We start from the raw sequence: 24,177 nt of genomic DNA, 5'->3' as shown, positions 1-24,177 counted from the left end.
ATCGAGAAGGGATCGTCACTTTATCAGAGGTGCGAAGGTGAAACGAGATGAGGATCCTTTACTTAAAGTTATGACACAACTGTTAGAGGAGTTCCGGGGGATGAAGCTGAGGTCTGGAGAGGAGACAGGCAAATTTAAAAGAAACAACGCCCGTTGCTGGAAATGTGGAGCAGAAGGCCATCTCCAAAGGCAATGCCAGGCTCGCCAAGATCAACGGCCTAGGAGCCTGTCGAGGAATAATACTCAGGAAAACTAGGTAGTGGCGGGGCGGAGGTTGCCAGAGAATGAAAAGCCCCATTTTGAAGTGTTACAAATTTCATCAAGCAGCGTGAATGGACTGTTTATTGAAGCGAATGTAAATGGATTTCCGTGTCGAATGGTCGTTGACACAGGGGCCAATGTCACCATTTTGCGCCAAGATTTAGCACAACAACTTGGCGTAAAAATTCTTCGGACACCGCCCTGCGTTACCCTTCAGACCGTGAAAGGGGATAAAATCCCCATTATTGGCAAGATGCATATAACAATTAAGTTTGGAAATGTGTTATATGGCCATACCGTGTTTGTAGCCGAAATCACCGACATTTTTATACTCGGTTTGGACTTCTTAACAAAACATAATTTTGTAATTGACTTTGAGAATAATGTGCTACGCTCAAATTCGGAAGATGTAGCGTTATTCCAGTTAGGAGCTGTTGAAAGAGAACCGTGTCATCGAATAACTTGTAAAAGTGATATTACTATTCCAGCTCGAATTGAGATGCTTGTAAGAGGGGCCGCTGAGAAAAGTCAAAACTTTCGACATGGTCTAACTGAATTTCCGGACTCTGAAAATTTTCCAAAAGGTGTATTGGTTGCTTCCGCACTGGTAGATCTTTCGAAGGAAACTGTACCAGTCAGAGTTGTTAATCTAACTGGTAATCCTAAAACAATCAGGAAAGGCGACGTATTAGCAACATGTGCTCCAGTCACCTGTATACAGAAACATCCCGAAATCATGTCGAAAAAGCCTTCTAAAGAACTCGAACTGAATCTGTTGAAGCCCACTGAATTGAATGAGGAACAGAAAAGTGTAGCATGGATGCTTATTGACGAATACGAGGAACTGTTTTCCTGTACATCTGGTGACCTCGGGAGAACGAAATTGGCTCAACATCGAATTGAAACTGGGAATCACTCTCCTATTAAACAGAATCCCCGAAGACTACCAATTGCTAAGACAACAGAAGTTAAAGATCTACTAAGGGACATGCAGGAACGAGATGTCATCGAGCCTTCGTCGAGTCCCTGGGCTTCTCCCATCGTGTTAGCCCGAAAGAAAGATGGATCTACGAGATTTTGTGTAGACTATCGACGGCTCAATGATGTCACAAAAAAGGACAGTTATCCACTTCCACGAATCGATGACACGTTAGACATTCTTAGCGGAAACAAGTGGTTCTCTACCTTGGATGTGAAAAGCGGTTATTGGCAAATAGAGATACATCCTGAAGACCGTGAAAAGACAGCATTCACGACAGGAGGACAAGGACTTTGGCAGTTTAAGGTCATGCCGTTTGGTCTCTGTAATGCACCAGCTACCTTCGAACGCCTCATGGAGACAGTGTTGAACGGACTCACTCCTGAAGTTTGCCTTGTTTATTTAGACGACATCATCATTGTAGGGAAAAGTTTCGAGGAACACCTCAGCAACCTAAGGAGAGTATTTGAAAAATTGAAAGAGGCCAAATTGAAGCTAAACCCCACCAAATGCAACTTATTCCGTCACGAGGTGAATTATCTGGGTCACATAATTTCTGCTGATGGTGTTAGAACTGATCCACAGAAAGTGTCAGCTGTAAAAGACTGGAGGCGCCCTAAAAATGTGCATGAGCTTAGAAGTTTTCTCGGTCTGTGCACATATTACAGAAGATTTGTTAAAGGATTTTCTTCAATCGCGAGACCTCTCCACAGGCTGACTGAAAACAAACAGAAGTTCTTGTGGACAGACGAATGCGAGGAAGCATTTAATAGCTTGAAGGCGGCTCTAACATCGTCTCCCATTCTAGTTTATCCGGATCCCGAAAAGCAATTCATTCTTGACACGGACGCAAGCCATGAAAGTGTCGGAGCAGTTTTATCCCAAGAAATTAACGGCCAAGAACATGTCATCGCATACTGGAGCAAGTGTCTTTCAAAGCCTGAAAGAAATTACTGCGTCACCAGAAAAGAATTACTGGCCATTGTAAAAGCTGTTGAGAACTTTCATAGTTATCTTTACGGTCGGAAGTTTCTGCTCCGAACGGATCATGCGTCCCTGACATGGCTTTTAAATTTTAAGAACACCGAAGGCCAGATAGCTAGATGGATTCAGAAACTTGAAGAGTACGATTTCGAGATCAAACATCGCAAGGGGTCCCTTCATGGTAATGCTGACGCCTTATCAAGAAGACCATGCTCGAATGCTTGTTCTTACTGCACTACAGTCGAGAAGAAATATGACATGATAACACCTGTCATTCGTCAAATAAAGGATTCGGTATCGACACAAATAGACCGTTGGAGCGATAAAGAAGTCAGAGAAGCTCAACTTACGGATCCCGACATAAAACCTATCTTGGAACTTCTTGAATCATCTAGCACTAGACCCAGTTGGCAAGATATCTCCAGCTATCGTCCGGATAGCAAACGCTATTGGGCTCTCTGGGATTCACTCCATATTCGTAATGGTGTATTATACAGAAAATGGGAGTCTGAGGATGGCAAAACATCAAAATGGCAATTAGTACTCCCACGATCAAGAATACCGGAAGTGTTGGAACAATTACACAGTAGTCCAACCGGAGGTCATTTTGGAATATTGAAGACCATCCAAAAGGTTCGGGAGCGGTTTTTCTGGAGCAAAGTAAGAGATGACGTAGAAAGATGGTGCAAGTCCTGCGATGCATGTGGGGCCCGAAAAGGACCCAAAACACGATGCCGTGGAAAATTACGGCGCTATAATGTAGGGGCACCATTTGAAAGAATCGCGTTGGACATCTTAGGGCCTCTCCCACGTTCAAATGATGGCTACAAATACATCTTAGTTGTCAAGGATTATTTTACCAAGTGGCCCGAGGCTTACCCGATCGCTGATCAAGAAGCTACAACAGTTGCCGAAGTATTACTGCAGAACTGGATTTCTCGCTATGGGACGCCCCTTCAGATGCACTCTGATCAAGGCAGAAATTTCACTTCTGCTGTATTCAAGGCACTTTGTGTCCTTCTTAAGATTGATAAGACACAAACTACCCCCTTACATCCCCAGTCAGACGGCATGGTTGAGAGATTTAATAGAACGATCTTAAACCATCTCTCTATCCACGTTTCCATGAATCAACAAGACTGGGATCGGAAGCTTCCTATGTTCCTGCTTGCCTATCGAAGTGCCGTCCATGAAACCACTGGATTCACTCCCTCCCAGATGCTCTTCGGTCGTGAACTCCGTCTGCCCTGTAATCTCCGGTTTGGGCGCCCTCCTGATGTGCCTTCTTCTCCTGAAGAATATGTCCATGAACTACAGGAACGTTTAGAAAGTGTGCACGAGTTCGCCCGTAATCGGATCGACATCGCAACGGAAAAGATGAAGACCAGGTACGACACGAGAGCTATGTATCCCATTGTATTTCAATAGCAAGTCGCCAAATTGGCGAGATATTGGCTCATTGGCGATGTTTTAGGCAACTAATTTTTGTCGCCAAATTTGGCGACATTTCGCCCAGTTTGGCGACGGAAGTTGGAAACCTTGGCGACAGAGAGAATTTTCTAGAGGGATCCTGATTTCTTGAATTCTCTCCAAGGTTCTGGATTTTTCTAATATGACATAACTTCCTGTTAGTGACGTCACTTCCGGCAGAGAGGATATAAAAACAAGCACGAAAGATTAGGAGTTGTATTGGAGCCTTAGACAGCAAGCAAGCTGTAGGCTGGTGACTGAGCTATTGAATGCGCAGTGTTATTCTTGTAGTCTTCGTTAAATAAATAGCTTTATTTATTTTTTTTAAAAGGATTCTGCTTATTGAATTTACTCTAAGCACATCGCAGGAAATTCGTAACAATATATATATATAAACATATTTTTTAGCAATGTCATGGATGATTAGAAGACACTTTTGAATTTTTAAAACTCGATTTATTCCATCCCGGGAGGCATGTTATGTACAAAAAAAAGTGGTAAGAAATACGTCAGTTTACATCATGGCACAAGAGCAAAAGAGACCAAAAATTAAATTCGAGTATGAATTTGATGACCATAATGTTTGCATCCTTCTAATAATTTTATAATCCACCATAAAATAATCTATAATAATAACAAAGATGAATGTGATTGTGTCTGTATGCTGGAGTTCAATAGACCAGATCTACAGCTACCAAATTTCAGCACATGCACTTATAAAAGTGTACATTGGAGTGATCTTTTTTTTTTAAAAATTTTCAATCAGAATTTAAATTACTTAAAAATTAGGCAGAATTTTTCAGGGTTTTTTCCATGATAACATCTGAAAATATTACTGCACAAAAATGGTAAATTCACTTTAAAATGCAAAAAAATCACCCCTTTAAAAATATTAATAAGCATGCATTTCATTTTAGTAATGAAAAAAGATTTTTGACTTATTTTCCAGCAACAGAATACTGTTGATCTGAAATGCAAAACCACCTTCAGTATTTTATTAAATCTGAGCAGGATCAGTCACAAACTCAAATATTTTTATAACACACAATAAAATTTGTCACTTCTTATTATCATTCATCAATTAATATTTAAAAAATTGATTGTTTCTTTCCACATTTCTGCATATTATGTTGAAAAGGTTATATCAATCAAGCAGAATGCATTGATTAAAGAGAAAGAAATTTAATGGGACAAAAATGAGATGTAAGCTTTCAAAGAACAATCAGGAATAATGCTGCATTTACAGGTGGCCAGCATTTCTGTTTGAATTTCCCTGACATTTCTAAGTTTTTTTAAAGAAAGTTCCCAGATATTTTTTGGATGTTTCTAGTATCTTCTGTAGTGCTTTATTTTATTCTCTTTAAGTATTGTTGTTATTTTATTCTTTTTAATTATTGTACAATATGTTCTAAATTTTATTTGAAAAATTTCTCTACTCTTTGAACTTAAATCAATATAAAATAAAACTTAATTCTCAGAAAAAAAAACAGCATTTTCACTTATTAAATTTCAGATAGCTTCAATTATGTAAAATCCTTCCCTTAAAACCTCCCACTCTTTTTAAAATATATTAACCAACATCAGAATATGCATGCCCATGGAGACCAAACTTTTAACCAACCAGTCATATCTCAGAACTGTTTATTAAATTTACTCATGAAAAATGCAGTATAAAAATATATACACAATGGCTGAGTGCTTAAGAATGAAACCATTTATTCCTTCCACTGGGTCTTCCTGATCCATACTTTTTATCAACATGCCAACAGAACTGAACAATAATTTTATTAATAGAAAAAGAAATCATTTACAAAATATAAAATGAAATCTCTGCATTAAAATAAGAAAAAAATTTCAATGATATCAAAATTGCACTGACTTTTAGCTTACTAACTATAATTTTAAAAAATGCCTACACACTGTTCAATGCTTAACCTGTAAAATAGAAAATATTGCATAAAAAGAAAAATGTTTAGAGGTTTAAGTTTCAAAAAAAGGTAGTATGAATGAATTTTGTAAATTTTTGTGGCAAACAGTTTTATATACATCCAATCGTACTGCCCTTGTCTTTTAAATGATGCCCTTCTCTTTTTAAAAATGTTTTGAAAAATTACAGGAGGTAAATGTACTTATAATATATCAAACAAATTAATCTTTTCCATTTAATATCATTTTAAAATTATAGAGCACTTTGTTAAATGGATGGGGAATTTTAAACACCAGAAAAAAAATGTTAAAAGAAAATATTAGTAATAATGTCCATAGCATCCATTCATATGAAGAATTTGGTATCTGTGTTCATAATGTTTTTTTTAAAAAAAGAAGGAAATAATAGTAATAATGTCCAATACTTCATAATTCAACAAAAAAATCTCCGAGAAAAAGGAAAAAAAAAATAATAATTTGTAAAATTATAAATAAATATTTTAAACAGTGGTAATTATGAAAAAATACCACTGACTTTAAATCTCCCCAAAAAATACAATGCAAAAATCATGTAATAAATATACAAAAGAAATTATTCATAGTAAATATTATGTAATAATATTAAATTAATTATTAATAAATAATATTGAAGTTTTATCATTAATTTCTTAAACAAATTTAATGCATTATTAAAAAAACTGATAAGGACTGACAAACTAAATTTAGTGAAAGGAAATAATAATAATAATATTTAAACTTAGGATAAGAGAGAGAGAGAGAGAGAGAGATGAAAAAAAAAATTTCTGGCATGGGAAAACACATTCCTACATCATATTAATTTACACGAATATGTCTATCAAAAACTTTTTAAACACAGGAAGTGTTTTTTGATATAATTTATTTCACAAGAACATGTATTAAAGATTTCATATTTAATACAATTTCTAAAGCTCATTAAGAATCAAATAAGTATAAAAAATTTAGTTACATTTTATTTTATCACATATATATTTTATTTTGCATGAAAATCAGTTAATTATTATTAAACTATAAAAGATTCTAAGTTCTTAAAAATGATTAGCAATTAATAAAGATTAAATATTGCATTCTTTCTTTAAATGCTGACAAAATAATCTTGTTAATAAAATTCATTTTGTAAAGAAATTGCACTTCAAGGCTGACAAATAAAATGTTATTTCCTTGCTCATAAAGTGAATAATTACTTCCTATAAAATAAAGAGTTATGTAGAATATTTTAATAAGGTAGTACTGAATATTTCAAATAGTCTTTAAAAAAAAATTCACCACTTTCACCTTTAATGCTACTTTACCATGCATACCATATTTTACAGGATAACAAGTAAATTTAGAATTTCATATTTGATTTTTTTCAACCCTCATTTATTTAAATGATAATGCAAAGTTTATAGTTATCTAATCTCTAATATATGTTGTTTTGTTATTTTGTAATAGTTGAATTATTTCAGCAGATTTCTTTGGTTTACATTAATATATACATATCAATAATGAGGAAAAGTTGTTGGTTATTTGTAATAATCAAATAAATAAATTACAGAAGACTGAAATTTGCAAGCAAATTAAAGAAATTAAGTTCTGTGCATCTATGTGTATCATTACTCCTTATTTCACACTTTTATATATTTACTTACTCGAACAGCAAAAAAATCTTGAATGCTGCTGGTATGTAGTGGTCTTATAGAAGATGATCGCCGATTGCCAGCTGTTCCATCTATTTCAGTATTGCCATTGGGATCATCTAAAAATATGAAATAGCAATAATCAAAACTTGCAAAAAAAAAAAAAAAGGTAAGTAAATTATTCATTTTAACCAAATAAGAATTAATTTTTCGGAATTAGCAAACAGAAAAGAAAATGTCATAAAAATAAGCAAGTTGTTTCTAAATAAAGACATATAAACCAATGAATTTTGTTGAGTTTTAATATTTCATAAATTTCATGCATAAGTTGATGGATAACAAAGTATTTTAAGCAGTAATTAATAATTAAGGTAGACATTAAATCTACCTACTTATCTGTACTCTAGATTAAATCTATACACATAATATAAGGCTAACCTATTCTGCTAATAAACATTTTTTTTGGAATCAAATCTTATGACATATATCCATTAAAAAATATCTCCATGTAATTTTTTCATTTCTACATTTTCTTTCATTGAATTATAACTTCCAATTTTTATTCCCCATGTAAATTGTATAAATAATAAATAAAAACTGTCTTCCTTAGCTTTCAACAAAGGATGAAAATTATGCAATTATAAATATTTAAAAAATAATAAAACAAATTGGAATTCATTATAAACATGAAAACTGTTTAAGATTAAGCAAAAAAAAAAAAAAAAAAAACAGAATTTTATAAGAGTTGTTAAAATTTAGGTGGAGGTGGTGGGGAAGTTGGAGGACAACCAAATTGGTACTACTAACACTGTAATCTTTTACGTTACTGCATAAATATAAAATTTTATTTTAAAAAAATAAGTTTCTTCAATATTTTTGAAAGTTATTGCAAAAAAACCCTTGCCTAATTTTTAAATAAAGTCTAATTAAATATTTAAAAAATCACTTTGATGCACATATTTTCCTGTATTATTAGTAGAAATAAAGCAAAACCTGGTGGTAAGATCTCGGCTTCGGAACCGCAGGGTTTCAGGTTGAAGACCCGATTCTATCGAAGAACCATCCTCTAAGTGGGTTTGATACATGTGAAAGGTTAAAGGCTCTTCTGCTGGTGCGGTGTGGAAGTTTGGAGAGGGGATGGCAGCTCAAGTGCTGTCCTCATCATTTGACTGCGATTCAGAATTACAAGGTCTATGCCAAAATAGTACTAAAGTTGCTTTAAAACGGGATGTTAATATAACTAAGCTAACTAAAATATACACAGAGCAGAGTGCATTTTTGTTTCATCTTGATGAAATTAAGTAAATGTGATTGAAACAAAAATACTATCAACTATTTGAAGAGCAAAAACTTATTAAATTTTTAGATAATAAGAATGATTATTATGTACAGTTTCCATCACTAATTTTTCAAAAAATTATGTTACATAATTTTTAGAATATTTTAAAATGTGAAAAATGACCTTTTAAATTATATTAATTTTAAGATCCGTAGAGAATTGTGTCAAATTTTCAAAGGCATAATATGCTCTTACAATAGCATTAATAAATTGATTAATCTGCTTGCAGACAAGATAATAAAATTGTGTTTTCTTTTTGCAATGCTGCAGGAGGGGAGAACAGAAATAGATAGAGTTTGTTATTTCACTTTCTAAATTGCTTCTCACAATTTTATCATTAAATGTTTATCTTTCATAGCATACTGTGCTCTGTAAATCATTAAAAATGCATTTAATTTTTTTAACACTTTATAAGGCTTATAAAAGTCATTTTTGTAAGAATTAAGTTTATTCTTTAATCAAAAAATAAACTGTTTATTTGGTTCATATCTTATACTTGAAATTATCTCATTAGATAAGTTAGATTCAAAGTAATGAATTTCAATTATAAATTTAAATAATTCAAATAAAATGCAAAGTATGTATTGCAATGCCCTGAACTGATTTAATCATTCCGTTTTAGGTAGACAAATTAGTTGGCCATTGATAATGGCTAGTAACTAAAAAATTTCTACAATAAAAGGTTTTTTTTTTTAATACTTTGATGTTTAAAAAAAAGGTAAATTGAAAAAAAATAAATTTATAAGCATATATTTTAAACATTTTTGTGTTTAAAAATTTACTCTATTCTTCACAGCAGGGGGGAAAAGAATTCAAGATAACAGAGGAAAGAATTAATTATAACAGAGCAGCCATTATTACTGCAGTTTGGTTTTCCTTGATATTACCAGGCTTTATAAAAAAATTCCTTGATTTTTTTTCAGATGTATCTAATATCTTCAGAATGACGCTGCTTTATTTCCTTTGCTTTATTAATTGCACGATATTTCTTAACTATACATGAAAATCTATTTTACTTTTTTAATGAAAATCAATGTAAAATAAAATTAAATGCTCAGAAAACAAAATATTATTTTCATCTATTGGATTTCAGATAAGCATCAATTAAGTAAACCCTTTCCTGTTTTTGTAAATATATTAACCAATACTAGAAGATGCATGCCCTTGTAGACTGAATTTTAGCCAACTAGTCATATCTCACAATTATTTGTCAGATTTATTCAGGAGAGATGAAGTATGAAAACACATGCACATCAACAGATTGCTTAAGAATGATGCGATTTGTTTCCTTCTAGTGCAATCTCCCTTATTCATACAGTTCATTAACCTCACAAATCAGAACTGAACAATAGTTCTATTAACAGAAAAGAAAACAATTACAAAAACATCACTTGTACAATGGCAAAATGTTTAACCCATAATGTACAGAAAAAAAGTGGAAAATTGGTCCTTACCATCTTTTTTTTGTTTGTTGAATAAAAAGAAAAATATTTTAAAGACATGAATGGATTTCACAAATTTTTTAAAATTAAAATCCAATATAAACTAAATGCACAATAGTTATTCTTCAGAGATGAAGAATTTTTTAAATACAGCACTGATGATGCTACATAACTGAAAATTGGTTCCTCAGAAATTTAAATGTAAATCTTCCATTACCTGGAGTATGCATAAAAATAGGATGTTCTCTGTTTTTGATTATGAGCAAATGATTGATTTTCATTGATTGCCAATGGAATGTTGATGATTTTTCCTTTAATGTATGAAAAAATAACAACAAATTGTCAAATTTGCTAAGAATTACTAAACTAAAAAATTCCAGTTTTATAATAAATTTTCCTGACTTTTTCCGACTGTTCAGAATTTTCGGTTTAAATGTCGGCTGGCCATCCTGTATAATGATTCTAAGAGTGCAGCATTAAGAAAAAAATCTAACTTAAATTTAACTTTTAACTCATATAATTTATTAAATCAAATAATGAAAAAAACACCTGTATTTAGGAATTGAATCTGTATCTCCAACAAAAACTTAACACACATTCTTAACTTAATTATATACTCCTAAACAAATCATTAGCATCATGATTCATTAATTCACTACATATAAAATTACAAAACACTGGTCAGCTTCTTGATTGTTTGAAATGTCCTAAACAGGCTACATATTGAAGCCATGATGTAACAGTTTTACACTCATTCCATTTGTTTTATATATATTAACCATATTTATCATGCCAGATTCCACATCATTGTGATACTAAAAATGTAGTTGTCTGCATAATTTATTTTCTAGCATAAATGGTATCATAACGGTCATTCCTTATTTCTCATGAAAATTAAACAAATATTGGATAGAATCTTCTTTCCTTAGCTTTCAAATATTGAAAAAAAAAAAAAAAATGAGCATGCAACTGAATATTTGATAAAACAATTAAAATTTTATTACAACAACAAAAATCATTTCTAAAAAAAATGTCAAAATTTTGGAAAAATTTAAATTGGTGTCATTAAAATGACAGTTTTAAAGTTTTATAGAGTTCAATTTCGTACAATAATTGTTTTGAATGATATCATGGGAAAACATGAAAATCTTGCTTAAATTTTAATTAAATAGTATTCCAATTAAAATTACAATAAATTGCACATTTCAACTCCCCAAAAAATCTACTCAAATTAAAACTAGATGGAATTAAGTTTAATAATTACGCATGCCATTAGGATAAGTCAAGATTCTCTTCTTAAATTTCAAAAAAGGATAAAAAATAATAATTTTTAGAAGATAAGTTTTTTAAAAATTCAGATAACATACTAGCAATAAATTAGATATGGTACTAAGTAATAACTGAATGCTATGAATATACTAAGCAACAAATGAATGAAAATTTGAAGAAAATTGGTAAAATAATTTAAGTTTCTTACATTGATCCCTACATCCTTTAATCAGTAAATATGTTTACTAAATTTTCAAATAAAATCAGCATGAGACGCGTTTAAAAAAATCTAAACTCAGTTTTTAATAGTTTTTACATATTAAAATTCAGAATAATAATTTTTTTAAAAATTTATATTTCAAATAATTTCATCACACAAATGCAATCTGACAACAGAACTCTTCCTATCTCTCTTTTTAGAATATAATATAACATGCATTATAAGAACTAAAAGAAGTAAATTAAATCTCATATTTTATTTTTAAAATTTGAAGATATATGCCTATTTTAATAATAAAAATAATCCTTGCAAAAGAAAACAGATGGCAATACATTGGGCGAGAAATGCTTAAGTTATCAAATTGTTTCATCCAATACTTACGCGACCTCGCCCAGAACAAACATACGGTACGGAATAAAATAAAACCACTTCCTAACAGCTAACTGTCAAATATCTTCAATAGCATTATTAACTTCACAAAGCTAATAGTATGAATTTTGTATTCTTCAGAGTAATATAATTTATTTTAGGAGATCAATTTACCACAGGCACTGGCTGCAATAGATTCAGGAGGAGAAGTTTCTTGAGACAGAGAAAGAGTAGCACCACGGAATTCAGCTTCGTTGCAATCTTCAAGACGATCAAAATCACTACTAGGAGAACTACCAGATACATTTTGATTTTTCTCACTTAATCCAATATCTTTATAATCCTTAGAATTAGCCATTTCAATACTTATACAATTCGTTCCCAAATGCGGCCGAAATTGATCAGCATTTATTTTGACAACAATAATTGTAAGATGCCAGTTTTTAGAACGAAGCCATTTTATAAAAATTTGTTTGATGAACTCTGAATCATCTTTACATTAAATTATATATAAATATTGCCTTAATAGCTATTTGATTTTTCCATAAATAAGATGAAAAAATGAATTACATTTTTTTATCGCAAATTTATTATTTCAGAGACAGAAAAAAAAATTCAGTCAAGAATATTCAAAAGTATTGATCAAATAAAAATATTTGTTCAAAAATGTATAGAAATTGTAATTCAAATTAATTTCCTTATATTGTACATCCAAGAAATTTCAATTAACCGAAAAACCTTGAATAGAGGATAATGATATAAAGTTAAAGAAATTAAAAAAAAAAAAAAAAAAAAAAAAAGAACGAACAAGAATTTTTTAACAACTCATCTCAGCAAATGTAAATAAAATAGGTGGCTGACTGTAAATTGCGGTAGTTGGTATTTTTTGTTTTTAAATTAAAATGCGAAATTTCAGTTAATTTTAAAACAAGTGCATTAATTATTTTCCATTCTTTAAATATTTACTTTTTTGGGGGAAATGTAGGTGTATTTATTATGCATAAAGAATTTAATTAATAATACAGCGTGTAGATAGCTCATAATGTATTCAAAAAGGTCTATCAAGTACTTTCAAATGAGCTTTGACCTGCATCTATGAGCTTAATATTATTTCACCTATATCTAGAAAAGTATGTATTTGCATTTTAATATATTTCTTCCAGTTTGGGGTTTTTCCTTGATTGCACTGCATGAAAAAATACAACTAAATAAGATATTGAAACTAAAAACACACATCTTTGAATACTTGGTCATAAATATCCGATTTAATATTGGGTTAAAATTCATAGATTTTTTAGAAATATCCTTTATGACTATTGCATTGTTAAAAATAGCATTTAGGAGGGGATTTCATTAAGTGCTGTGATATAAATAGTTATTCTTGTTCATATCATCATTATTCAGAGTCAAAATCAGTTACTATCTTCGACAAATTATATTGAATTGAATATTTTTCTAATTTGTATGTTTTATTTAAAATATTCACTTCAAAAGTATAAAATACTTATTTTTCCATATTAAATTGCAATAAGTTAATTGCATACTTGTTTATAAATCTACATATCGTTTTAAATGGAAGCTTCTTTATCATTTCAGTGTGGTTGAAAAATGCAAGTATAATTTATATATTATGATTTATATATAACAATTTTTATTTTAAAATTTAATATAATATAAAAACTTGGAACTGATGATATAAACAATATTATTTTTGTGTTTTTTTAAATAAAATTATATAATATGCATACAGAGGAAAAGAAAGCAATTTGTTCTTAGATTGAAACATGAAATTAAATTATGATTGAAATAATTGAATTCCAGAGTATGCAAATAATTTGTATTGTAAATAAATGCATTTTAATTTTTTTAGTACTAATTACTATTTTTATTACAGTGGATTTTTATTTTTGTTAACACTCAAGAAATAGATCATAGTTTCAAGTAATAAATTTGTAGGCGTAATATTAATTGAAATTCACAATTAAAAAAAACAGCATCTTTTAGTGTGAAGTATTCATCATTGTAGACATTTAATTTAATTGTATACATCATTGGATGCAACATTTCCCAGTGAAAATGTTGTTACCGTTTATATTTTTTAATATCTCATTCACAAGTAAATATATTCATATATTAGCTTTATACAGAATAGTAACTTAAAGCAAAGAAAATATTAATATACATAATGAAAAGAATTTTTTCTTTTCTTTCTTTTTTCTAAAGGATACAGTTTTGTATCATATTAAATATAAAAGCTATGTTTAAAATTATGTAGAAAACTAATCAAGTTGGCATGTATCATGAAGACAGTTTCTTTTTTTTTAATTTCATAGTTTGGTTTTTTTTAAATTTTGTAACAGAGTTCAAAAAGGGATTAGTTAACAAATATCAAATCATTTATTATTGTTGGTATTTTTTTTAACTAGCACAGCTTATTTAGTTTTAAATGTTTGCAATTAATATTTGAAAATCTGATGAATGTGTTAATCTTAATCTTTAATTAATTTGTAATTTAAATCTTTTTCTTCAAGTCTTTTATGTCGTTATGTTTATAGATAAAGAATGATTGTATAATATTAGATAACTTTTATTTATTATGTATTATATTACCTGCATAATATTAATTTATACTCTCGAGACTATTTAATGTAAATATATATTAAATGACTTTTAATTCTAAAAAAATTTTGATATAAATAGTTTGATCATGTATTTGTAAGTGGTCTATAACTCTAAGCAACATTTTGAGTAACAAATTTGTGTAGTTAACCAAATTAATAACTAGCATATCAATCTGATTAATATTTATAAAAACAAAAATCATAATTTTGTAAGAAGTAATTTTTGTTTTAAAATAATAGTCTTAGTTCATCATATCAGTACAGGCTTCTTACAAGTTATATTGGATAAATTAATAATTGATTAAATTAATCCTCTGAATGCTCCATGTAGAATTAATCAGCATAAGTCTCGATTTGTAGCAAATTCAAACCTCTTCTGTTTAAAATTTATGGACCTGTTCAGCTATTAAACAGTTTCAGTTCAGAAGAATTTAATTAGAAGATGTTGGATGGCATTTATTAATTTCTAAACATAGCTTTTTTTTACATTAATTTTTTGTGTCGTATTCCACTGCATGGAACATTTAATTTAATTTCCTTCTTAAACTGTTAAATTAATTTATAAATATAAAATATAGATTTAAGATACACTTTTGACTTCTTTTTTAACCTCTGAATTCCTTTTTCAGGGTCAATGAAGTTATTTTCATCTTTCTTTAATTCTGATCCCCCATCAATTATGTAAGAATGTTTAATTTTCAGAAAACTATGTTTCCCTATCATGCTTTCCACTCTTTCATTTTCCAAGGGTTACAGTTTTTGCTCAATCTATTAATCATAACATCTTGTCTATGCTCATTACAAAGAAAACTAAAAAATGGCCCAATTTTTATTTTGCGTGCAATTGGACCCAAGATTTATCTTTTGTCTTTGTTGTTTCATATGGTATTCCACATACTTGTTCATTTTCAATCACATATATTTACAGATTTTGTCAGTCAAATACTGTTTTAAATATTGCAAAGCTGAAGAATTGTTGATAAGTTATGGATTAGACCTAAGAGATGATCAAATTTTGGAATTTGAATATTTCGATTTTCTGCCAAATTTGATACTTATTCAATAATCTTTTCCGTGTTAATATTTTGACAAACTTCAATATCTTCTTCACAATCAGAATAATTTTCTAGCAAAGTAAAAAAGATTTTCATCTTGAAAAAAATTTGAAGTTCGTCACTTAAACCTAAATCAGATTCAACTGTATCATCACACAATTAATTTCTCTTTGAGTTGAAACTTCCCAATATCCAGGCATTTTAGCAAGAGATTTTTAGTTGTTAGCAGTTAGAAAGCTTTGTGTAAATGTCAAAAAAAATATATAATAATTATTATTATCTTTCCACCCCTTTTTTCATTTCTCTTTTAAAACAAGGAAGAAAATAAACATATGGTATTTCAACAGCTTGGCTGTTCTGTGGATGTTTGAATGACCAGCCATTTTGGTCAAATTGGAAATCAAATGTTTAATAAATTTTCAATTATAACGTCCTATTCAAAACCCTTTTTTTTTTTTCTTCAAAGAATTTTGTTAAATTTTTTCCTTATACAAAAATAATAAATAGAAAAATTTTTCTGTTATTTTATCAACTGTATCTTAAAATATTTATTCTATATTTTAAAGAAAATTTAAATAGAAAATGTAGATATAATCATGGAATAAAGTAGGTATTCCATCAGCAGGAAACTACATTGAACATGTTTTGGGCCTCGATGCTACGATGGAAAGGGAACATCTGTGTCTTCATTTTATGCTCTTCTCTTTTTTTCATGGGAAATAAATTCAATTTAAAGGATATTGTTTGATAATTTTACAATTATTGAAAATGACTGACCCTTATTCTGGGTCTTTGAAGTTTTGTGTGTGTGTGTGTGTGTGTGTGTGTGTGTGTGTGTGTGTGTGTGTGTGTGTGTGTGTGTGTTATCAGTAGCTTTTTTCATCTTTACTTAGAGCTGCACAGGTTTTTTCCTCTTGATTTTGAGATTCTGTAGCATTCAGTTTATATAATTGAATAAATATTTTAAAAATTATTTATATATAGTTAAGTTTTATTTATAGTTAATTAAGCACTATAAATGCTTCAAGAATTGATCTTTGATAGTGAATCTGAGCAATCCTCCTTGTGGTGCACCTTGGGTCATGCTAAATCTGCTATATATATATATATATATATGTATATATAAAGTAATGTTTCTACATTCCTGTGCAAGATATTTTACTCATTTTCACATCAATAGTTGTTTGTATGCACTTGCTTTACAGAGCTCTTAGTGGCAGGGCTGGCCATCTGGCGGGGTGTGCGGTGGATGCTATGCAACGGGGTCCCATGATCGAGGGGCCCAAATGTGATCAAGAACTAAAATAATATTCTGAATGCTAATAGCAGTAAGGAACGAAGAAGGGGCAAAATTTAACTGGAAATATTGATGGGTTTTGATATATACAAAGTTTACAGATTTATGGAACGAAGAAGGGGCAAAATTTAACTGGAAATATTGATGGGTTTTGATATATACAAAGTTTACAGATTTATTACAGTTTAGTGCAAGTGTGAAACATATTATAAGTATAAAGTACAGTCATTTACCTCGCCTACTAAATTAAATTGCATATATAGCTTTGATAATTCATACTTAAATAGGTTTAATATTGTTAGATGTAATCATGTCCATGCCAAGGAAGTATTTATCTAGGTGTCAAGACTCTGTTTCAAGAAAGAAAATTAATAGAAAAGAAAGAAGAAAAGCTAAATTTCAAAAAGTCATGAATATATGTTTTCTGGTTTACAAAGTAATTTTGGCAATGAAATTGCTTCGCCTTCAGAAGTCGCAATTCAAGCTTCAACTGGAGAAGAAAGTTCTGCACAAACTACACAATCTTGCAAGGAAAGTGAAGAAACAGTGAAAATCTTTGAAGAACCGTATTTTTATGCAAATATGATTGAATCAGAAAGTAATGACAATAACAAATGTCATCAAGTACATATAGGGGATTCAGGTTTATGACTAAGCATTATGTATGATAAGTTTAAAATGTTTTATGTTAAAAAATAGACCTGTCAACACAAAGGAGATTTTACTAAGAATGCTGATGGTAGATCATTTTCCTCAACTTATTATTATTTTTTTTAAAGTGCCAATTGGTGAAAAGCAACTTCACAGCTGACTGATTTATTCAAAAACGCAAAACTTGGTGTTTTGTTTTCGTTGTATATTTTTTCCAGAGGAAATGAGAAATCTACGTGATTAATAGGTGTTTATAATAACTGGAGTAAGTTATCAACTGTAATTCAAGATCATGAGTATTCTATGGGTCACAATTTATTTATTGCTTGGAAACAGTTACTGAAACAACTAAATTTATGTTGGACTATTGATAAAAAAAATCAAGTTAATATAAATAAGGAAATGTAATTACTTAAATTACTATTTCAAAGAATTTTGGATGGGATTCAATTTTTAGGATATAATAATCTTTCACTTCTAGGAAACATGGAATAATGAGAAAGCTTAATAATGGAATTTTTTTAAGTTTATAGAATTATTAAGTAAATACAACTCTGTTCGTATGGATCACATCAATAGAATAAAAATTTCCAAAAATAGGATTATATATGATACAAAGCAGTCATGTATTATAGTATCCAAATGTATTCTACTTCTGATATTCCTCATATAAAACAAACTTCAGTATTTATTAAGCAAGTAAATTCTGAAAGAAAAGATTGATGAGTCATTTACTTAAGAAGAAACTAAAACAATGATTTTTTTTAATCTTAAAATTTTGTGAAAACTGTTTTTTGTAATAATATTTTTAGAAGTTTTAGCAGAAAAATGACAAAATTTTGATAAATTTTTAATTAATGAAAATTTAAAAAAGAAATAGCACCAAAGTTTACATTTTTATCACATGCATTTGTGTTAAATTTGGTAGTGCAATGTCAGATAGACTGGTGCATAAAGTGCCAACCTACAGATACTTATTCTCTTTTATCACCCTTTTTCCTTCTCCTTCCTATAGTTTCCATTTTAGAGATTTTATCTAGGATATGAAATGAGCATGCTTCAATCTGGAAATTTTATATTTATCATTTCTATTTTTTAATCACATTGTAATCCTGCTAGTCATGATTAATTGAAATTTTTACTTTCAAATAAAATGATTTTATAGAAGAGATCTTATAATGAAATTACAATTGTTTGGCTTTCAAAAATTCATACTTTGAGTTGAGTTTAAATTTGGGGGGGGGGTATGACAAGAAGGTATCTATATTTTTCCATAATTTGCAAAGATGCAATGTGGGTTGAAAATCTTCATCAAGCCACACATTAGGAGTTTATTTTATTTTTTTATTTTGTAAAATTATATTGAATTATAAATATTTTTTCATGGAAGTTTCTTTTTGCCTTATAAAATCTTTCATAAAAAATATGTGATGTTCATATTTAAGAAAATTCAGTATGTTTCAGTAAGTAGAATGAAGCGAGTCATAATTTTTAAAAAATTGGAAACTCCTGGGTTACAGAATTTGATTTTTATTTATCATGATTTTTTTAAAAAAAATTGTTAATTTTAGAATTTCCAGTATTTTTTTATACTCTATGAAGCTTTAAACAATTAAAAATTATATTGCTTATCATGTTCCAAAACTTACAAGATTTAAGAGAATTATTGATATAATTTATTTCATTACTAAAAATTATAGGAAATTTTTAGCTGAGTGGATATTTCTGTGATGATAGAAATAATTCATTCATTTTATCACACATTTAAGTGTTCAAAATTATCATTTTGTATTTATGAGATGTTTCAAAACTCTTGTTGCAAACTTTAAAATGCATTATGTAATCACTAATCATCATACAATGAATGGTTGAAACTAAAGGTATGAAAGCATATTGCATTAATGGTATGCTTGTAGGATGGCAGATTAAGAAAATGCATTTTCATGTAATCTTTGGAAACTTTCAGAATTTTATTTTGATGCAATTGGACACCCATAAAAGTACTTGATTTCTCATGTGGTCCTTAAAAATCCTTTGACAATAGGTGAAATGTAAACTCGTTAATTTTTTAGAGAAGGGAAACTAAATTGTTTTGATTTAGCATCTTTTTTTAAAAAGATGTCATGTGGGAATTTTGTTTGTCACCAGTGTCTCTTTTTATATAGTTGCAAAAAGTGACAGCAATCAGGATTATATTTACAAGAATCTTCAATAGATCCGGCAGTTAGAGATAATGCCATTTATTTTGTCTATGTGATGCTTGATTCAGAACTGAAGCGATTTTTGGCATGCATGCTGCACATTATTCTTATAAATGCATGTAGAGACATTTTAAACTTTTTATGAAAAATGTCTCCATACAGCATAATTGCACACACACACACAAAAAAAGAGCCCCTATGTGTCAGCAAAATGCTTAACTTAATATCATCTAGCATTGCTCCATATATTAAGGGTATTTTATTTAACTGGCTGATGTCTTTTATGTCCAACTGATTTTAATTTATATGGTTCAATGCTTGATAAAGTATTACAGATTTTTTTCAAAGGAAGTAAATGGATTCACATATTTGCTTTTGGAATGTAGAGAGGAACATAATTAAAACCAATATGTCGATGAGTTTTCATGGATCTTTCCATGACCAATTTATTTTGTAATAATTTCTCTATTTTATAGAAAAAATGGATATGAGCAAAGTTTTTTGGCTTATTAAATGAAATATGTATATAAAAAACCCATCAGTATTTTTAATAAATATGAATGATTGTATTCTGCACATTGTTTATTTATTTAAACCATGAAAAAATATCCACATGGGATATCGAGTTCCTTTTATCTTTGAGTATTAGGTCTACTTAAAAATTTTTAATTCTAGAAAGCTTTCTCATAAATTTTGTAAAACCTGGTAGCTAAAAAAGCAAGAGTTCTCTTTTTTGATGAATATTAATATCATGAACATATTACAAATTAAGGCAAAATTGCTCCTGATCTAACATGTGATATGGTTTCAGGCTCATTCAAAAGCTGATACAATTGGTAAGTTTTGTGTAAATTTGACAGATTGTTAGCTAGAATGATATTTGGGGTTTCAATATTAAAAGTTTTTTGTGCCAATTCGAGTTAGCTTTACATTAAGATTTCGTGAGAAATTGATATCCTTGTGAACATGGTGTCATCTTATAAGATTTTTCTTGTCTTTTGAAAATATATGCTTATTTTGTATGCTGGCGTGTCAAGATTTTAAATTATCATCCTGTATATTATTACTGTCGTACCTTTCCTTCCCCTTAGGATTACATTTTACACCATTAATTAATCTAATGATTATTAGATATTAATGAGAACACAGATGTTTCTTGTATGACAATTGCAGAATACCTGGTAATTATGTACTTGTCATAGTTATTGGGACTGTTGTAGGATGTATAAAGTTTTCATATGATCCCATACAGAAAATTTAAGCGTGAGAAATTGGATGAATGTAATAGTGTCCAATAGAAGTATTTAAATTGAAAGTGTCCCTTCATTATTTAAATTTCTTCTTAAGCTATATAGTAGCTCATGCTTAAGGTTCAGTTGGTTCTATTACTCTTAAAAGTTGTATCCAGAACTTGGAAATACTTCAAATTTGTTGCAGCGTATCTATAGTGAAGCAGTTTTACATATTCTCAATGATTTTTCCTTTTGTATGATCAAATTATTTATTCTTTTCAAAGCTAAAAGCATTTGCATGCAGTATTGATGCTTTGATTACCATTTTTCTTTCAAATCATTCTTTATTTTTAAAAAGTATATTTGTAACAAAATTTGTATTTGCACAAAGTATTTAATAGAAAATTATTTTAGAATAAATCACATTTTGTATGTAAAAGATTCAACTGATACCTGCCAGTTGTCTATTTTTTTCTTTAAATAAGAAGATCTCAGAATTTCTTCATTTTGCTTCCTTTTCAAATTTGCTTGTTATTTTCAGTTGAAAAAATCAAATGATTAAAATAGAAATTGAATATCAAAATGATTATTAATCTCATTTTTAAGGATGGAAAAATTCCTAGTAATTTTTATTTAATAGGATACAAATTTTTGACATTTTGTTCTTCTGTGTCAAGTTAAGGAAGTATTCAGAGAAATTAGAATTAGTGATCTAATATAAAAATAAAAATAAATATCATAATATGTATTACATATATTTCTTATTTTTATTGTAGGTGGTCCAGTCACTATGCCATCAGTGCATCATCAACAAAATTCTGAAGTTCAGGAGCAAGGAGATGCTCCAAACCATCAGAATGATACCCATAATGCAGTTAACATCCAATCATCTAAGTTATCAACTTTTTCCACTTATGTGCATGCACTAAGGCCATGGTCTTTCAGTGCATCACTTATGCCTGTAGCAATTGGAGCTGTCCTTGCCTACAAGACCACTGAACAATTTGACTTTATCATATTTTTCATAACTTGTCTAACAGCAGTGTCAGTTCATGCAGCTGGGAATGTTGTTAACACTTATTTTGACTACATGAAAGGAATAGACAGTCGGCGAAGTGATGATCGAACCTTGGTTGACAAAATATTGACACCAGATGAGATTGTCCATCTGGGTGTCATTCTGTACACTTTGGGTTGTTGTGGGTTTATAGGCATTGTTCTTCTATCCACAGCCAAGATGGAACACTTGGCTCTTGTCTATTTCGGAGGTCTATCCAGTTCTTTCTTATACACTGGGGGTATAGGATTAAAGTATATAGCTATGGGGGATGTCTTAATTATAGTAACCTTTGGTCCCCTAAGTGTTCTCTTTTCTTTTATGGCACAAACAGGCTACATGGATTTTTACACCTTATTTTATGCTATGCCATTGGCATTGAATACCGAAGCTATCTTGCACAGTAACAATACCCGTGATATGGAGAATGATCACAGAGCAGGTGTTGTTACCCTTGCCATACTGTTTGGCTATGCTGGTTCCCACATTTTATATGCTGTTCTCCTGTTCTTTCCTTATATTTTTTTTTCCATTCTTGGTCTGCAGTACAGCCTTTGTTTTTTGCTTCCACTGATTACCCTTCCAACTGCATTTAAGCTAGAAAAGATGTTTAGGGACCGGACTTTACAAAAAGTTCCCAAGGAGACAGCCAAACTGAATGTATCTTTTGGCTTGTTTTATCTTCTGGCCTGTATGATGACCAACAAGGATAAATTTCCATACTTGGGTGTGATTTGATTAGCATTTTTTTACACTGGGTGTTTTTTCTTTAGAAATTTTTATGAATGCATTTCATTTAAAGTTCTCAGTTCATCACATATTTATTTTGTGCTGGATGTAATTAGAAAGTTAATCTTTGTGACTCATCTGTTTTATAATGTATGAAGGTGAGATGAAAACATGCAAGTCTTGCTTTGGTTTTTGTGTGAGACAAATCTTAACTTATTAAAATACTTTTGTTATTAAAAGAAAATTAATTTGAATTTTCTTTTTTCAGTGTTTTTAATTGTGCTACTTAAAACAAAATGCTCTTCCATACGTTGAGCCCAAAATATCTGTTGGAAATAAATGTATTGATTTTTGTAGATTTTCTGATATTTTTATATTCAGTGACATTCACTTGAAGTAAATATTACTGATTGTAAAAGATATTAGCTGAATTAAAAGCAATTTCTTATGATGATACGGTTGTTTGACTCAGTATCATTCAAAAATATCTTTAATTTTTATATTTTAGAAGGTATTTCTTGAGAATTTGTTTGATGATACAAACTAAATATCAAGAAACAGTTGCAAAGCAGACTGATTTGACTGAAATAGGAATGAATTCTCAAGTAATTAACATCCCTGAAAGAAAATTCATGAGAAGTTTTCATTACATACCAATTTGAATTATTTTCTCAATAGCTTGAACCACATTACATTTTAATATTGTTTTATGCATTGTTTCTGATAAAATGTGATGATTATTTACATACACTGAAATGAGGAACTTTAACAAATATTGATTTAATGTTTAAAGCTGAATTAGACACTTGAATTTTTTTTTTTCCCTAGCACATATATATATTGATTTGTATTATATCTACTTGTTGGTCTATTTTTTAAAAATTGTACTTAAGTTTGATCTTCTTAAAAGAAGAATGAGAATATTGCATTTTTCTTAACTTTCATTTAGAATCTCAAGTGCGAGTATAGTTTTAAAAAAAGAAAACTTCAGAAATAAAAATACTTCTCTTCTGAAAAGTCATTTTTCTGTGGTTGAAGTAATGATAAATAAATTCATTCTTTTGCAAAGAGTAGGATCCCCTTCTTTTTAAATATCATTAACATTTTATCTATTCCAATTAGCTAGAGACAATGTAAAGCTATTATAATTAATGAGTGTATGCAAATCTAATTATAATAGCTTTACAAGCTACCTATGGATTGAAGTCAACTTATGAGAAAATTAATAACAAAATTGTATATGCAATTTCTATTTAAAATTTATCTGAATTTGGAAATTTAATATATTTACATTAATGATTGTAAATTGTTGGGGATGGAACTTTTTTTTAACCTCAAGGTTAAAAAACTTTGAAGTTATTTTACTATATCTTTTAATAAAGAGAACGATTTTGACCTTATTATAAAAGCCTACCCC

The 24,177-nt window shown here is 29.5% G+C and overlaps 2 protein-coding genes across 5 annotated transcripts in view; one reads left to right on the top strand and one right to left on the bottom strand.

The window, feature by feature from the left end:
• Positions 1-12,359, bottom strand: part of LOC129968531 (tumor protein p63-regulated gene 1-like protein) — a 37,683-nt gene extending 25,324 nt beyond the window's left edge. For both annotated transcript variants that reach the window (XM_056082517.1, XM_056082518.1), the window contains exons 1-2: positions 12,092-12,359; positions 7,291-7,397 (exon numbers count right to left, since the gene is read on the bottom strand). In XM_056082517.1, the coding sequence (XP_055938492.1) occupies positions 7,291-7,397; positions 12,092-12,275 (291 nt within the window). In that variant the 5' untranslated portion in view covers positions 12,276-12,359. The remainder of the gene's footprint in view (positions 1-7,290; positions 7,398-12,091) is intronic.
• A 397-nt stretch (positions 12,360-12,756) lies between these two features.
• Positions 12,757-23,214, top strand: LOC129968803 (ubiA prenyltransferase domain-containing protein 1 homolog). 3 transcript variants are annotated; one of them, XM_056083060.1, is made up of 2 exons: positions 12,757-13,047; positions 21,751-23,214. In XM_056083060.1, exon 2 carries the CDS (start codon positions 21,765-21,767, stop codon positions 22,767-22,769), a length of 1,005 nt encoding a protein of 334 aa, XP_055939035.1. In that variant the 5' UTR covers positions 12,757-13,047; positions 21,751-21,764; the 3' UTR covers positions 22,770-23,214. The 3 variants fall into 3 exon arrangements, with proteins under 3 accessions (XP_055939035.1, XP_055939037.1, XP_055939036.1); XM_056083062.1 differs by having other exon boundaries at positions 12,771-12,789; XM_056083061.1 differs by lacking the exon at positions 12,757-13,047 and adding an exon at positions 13,455-13,527.
• The last annotated feature ends 963 nt before the right edge of the window (positions 23,215-24,177 follow it).

This window comes from Argiope bruennichi, chromosome 5 (genome assembly GCF_947563725.1).
Source record: "Argiope bruennichi chromosome 5, qqArgBrue1.1, whole genome shotgun sequence".
Lineage (NCBI taxonomy): Eukaryota > Metazoa > Arthropoda > Arachnida > Araneae > Araneidae > Argiope > Argiope bruennichi.
This window is presented reverse-complemented; position numbering and strand designations above follow the sequence as displayed.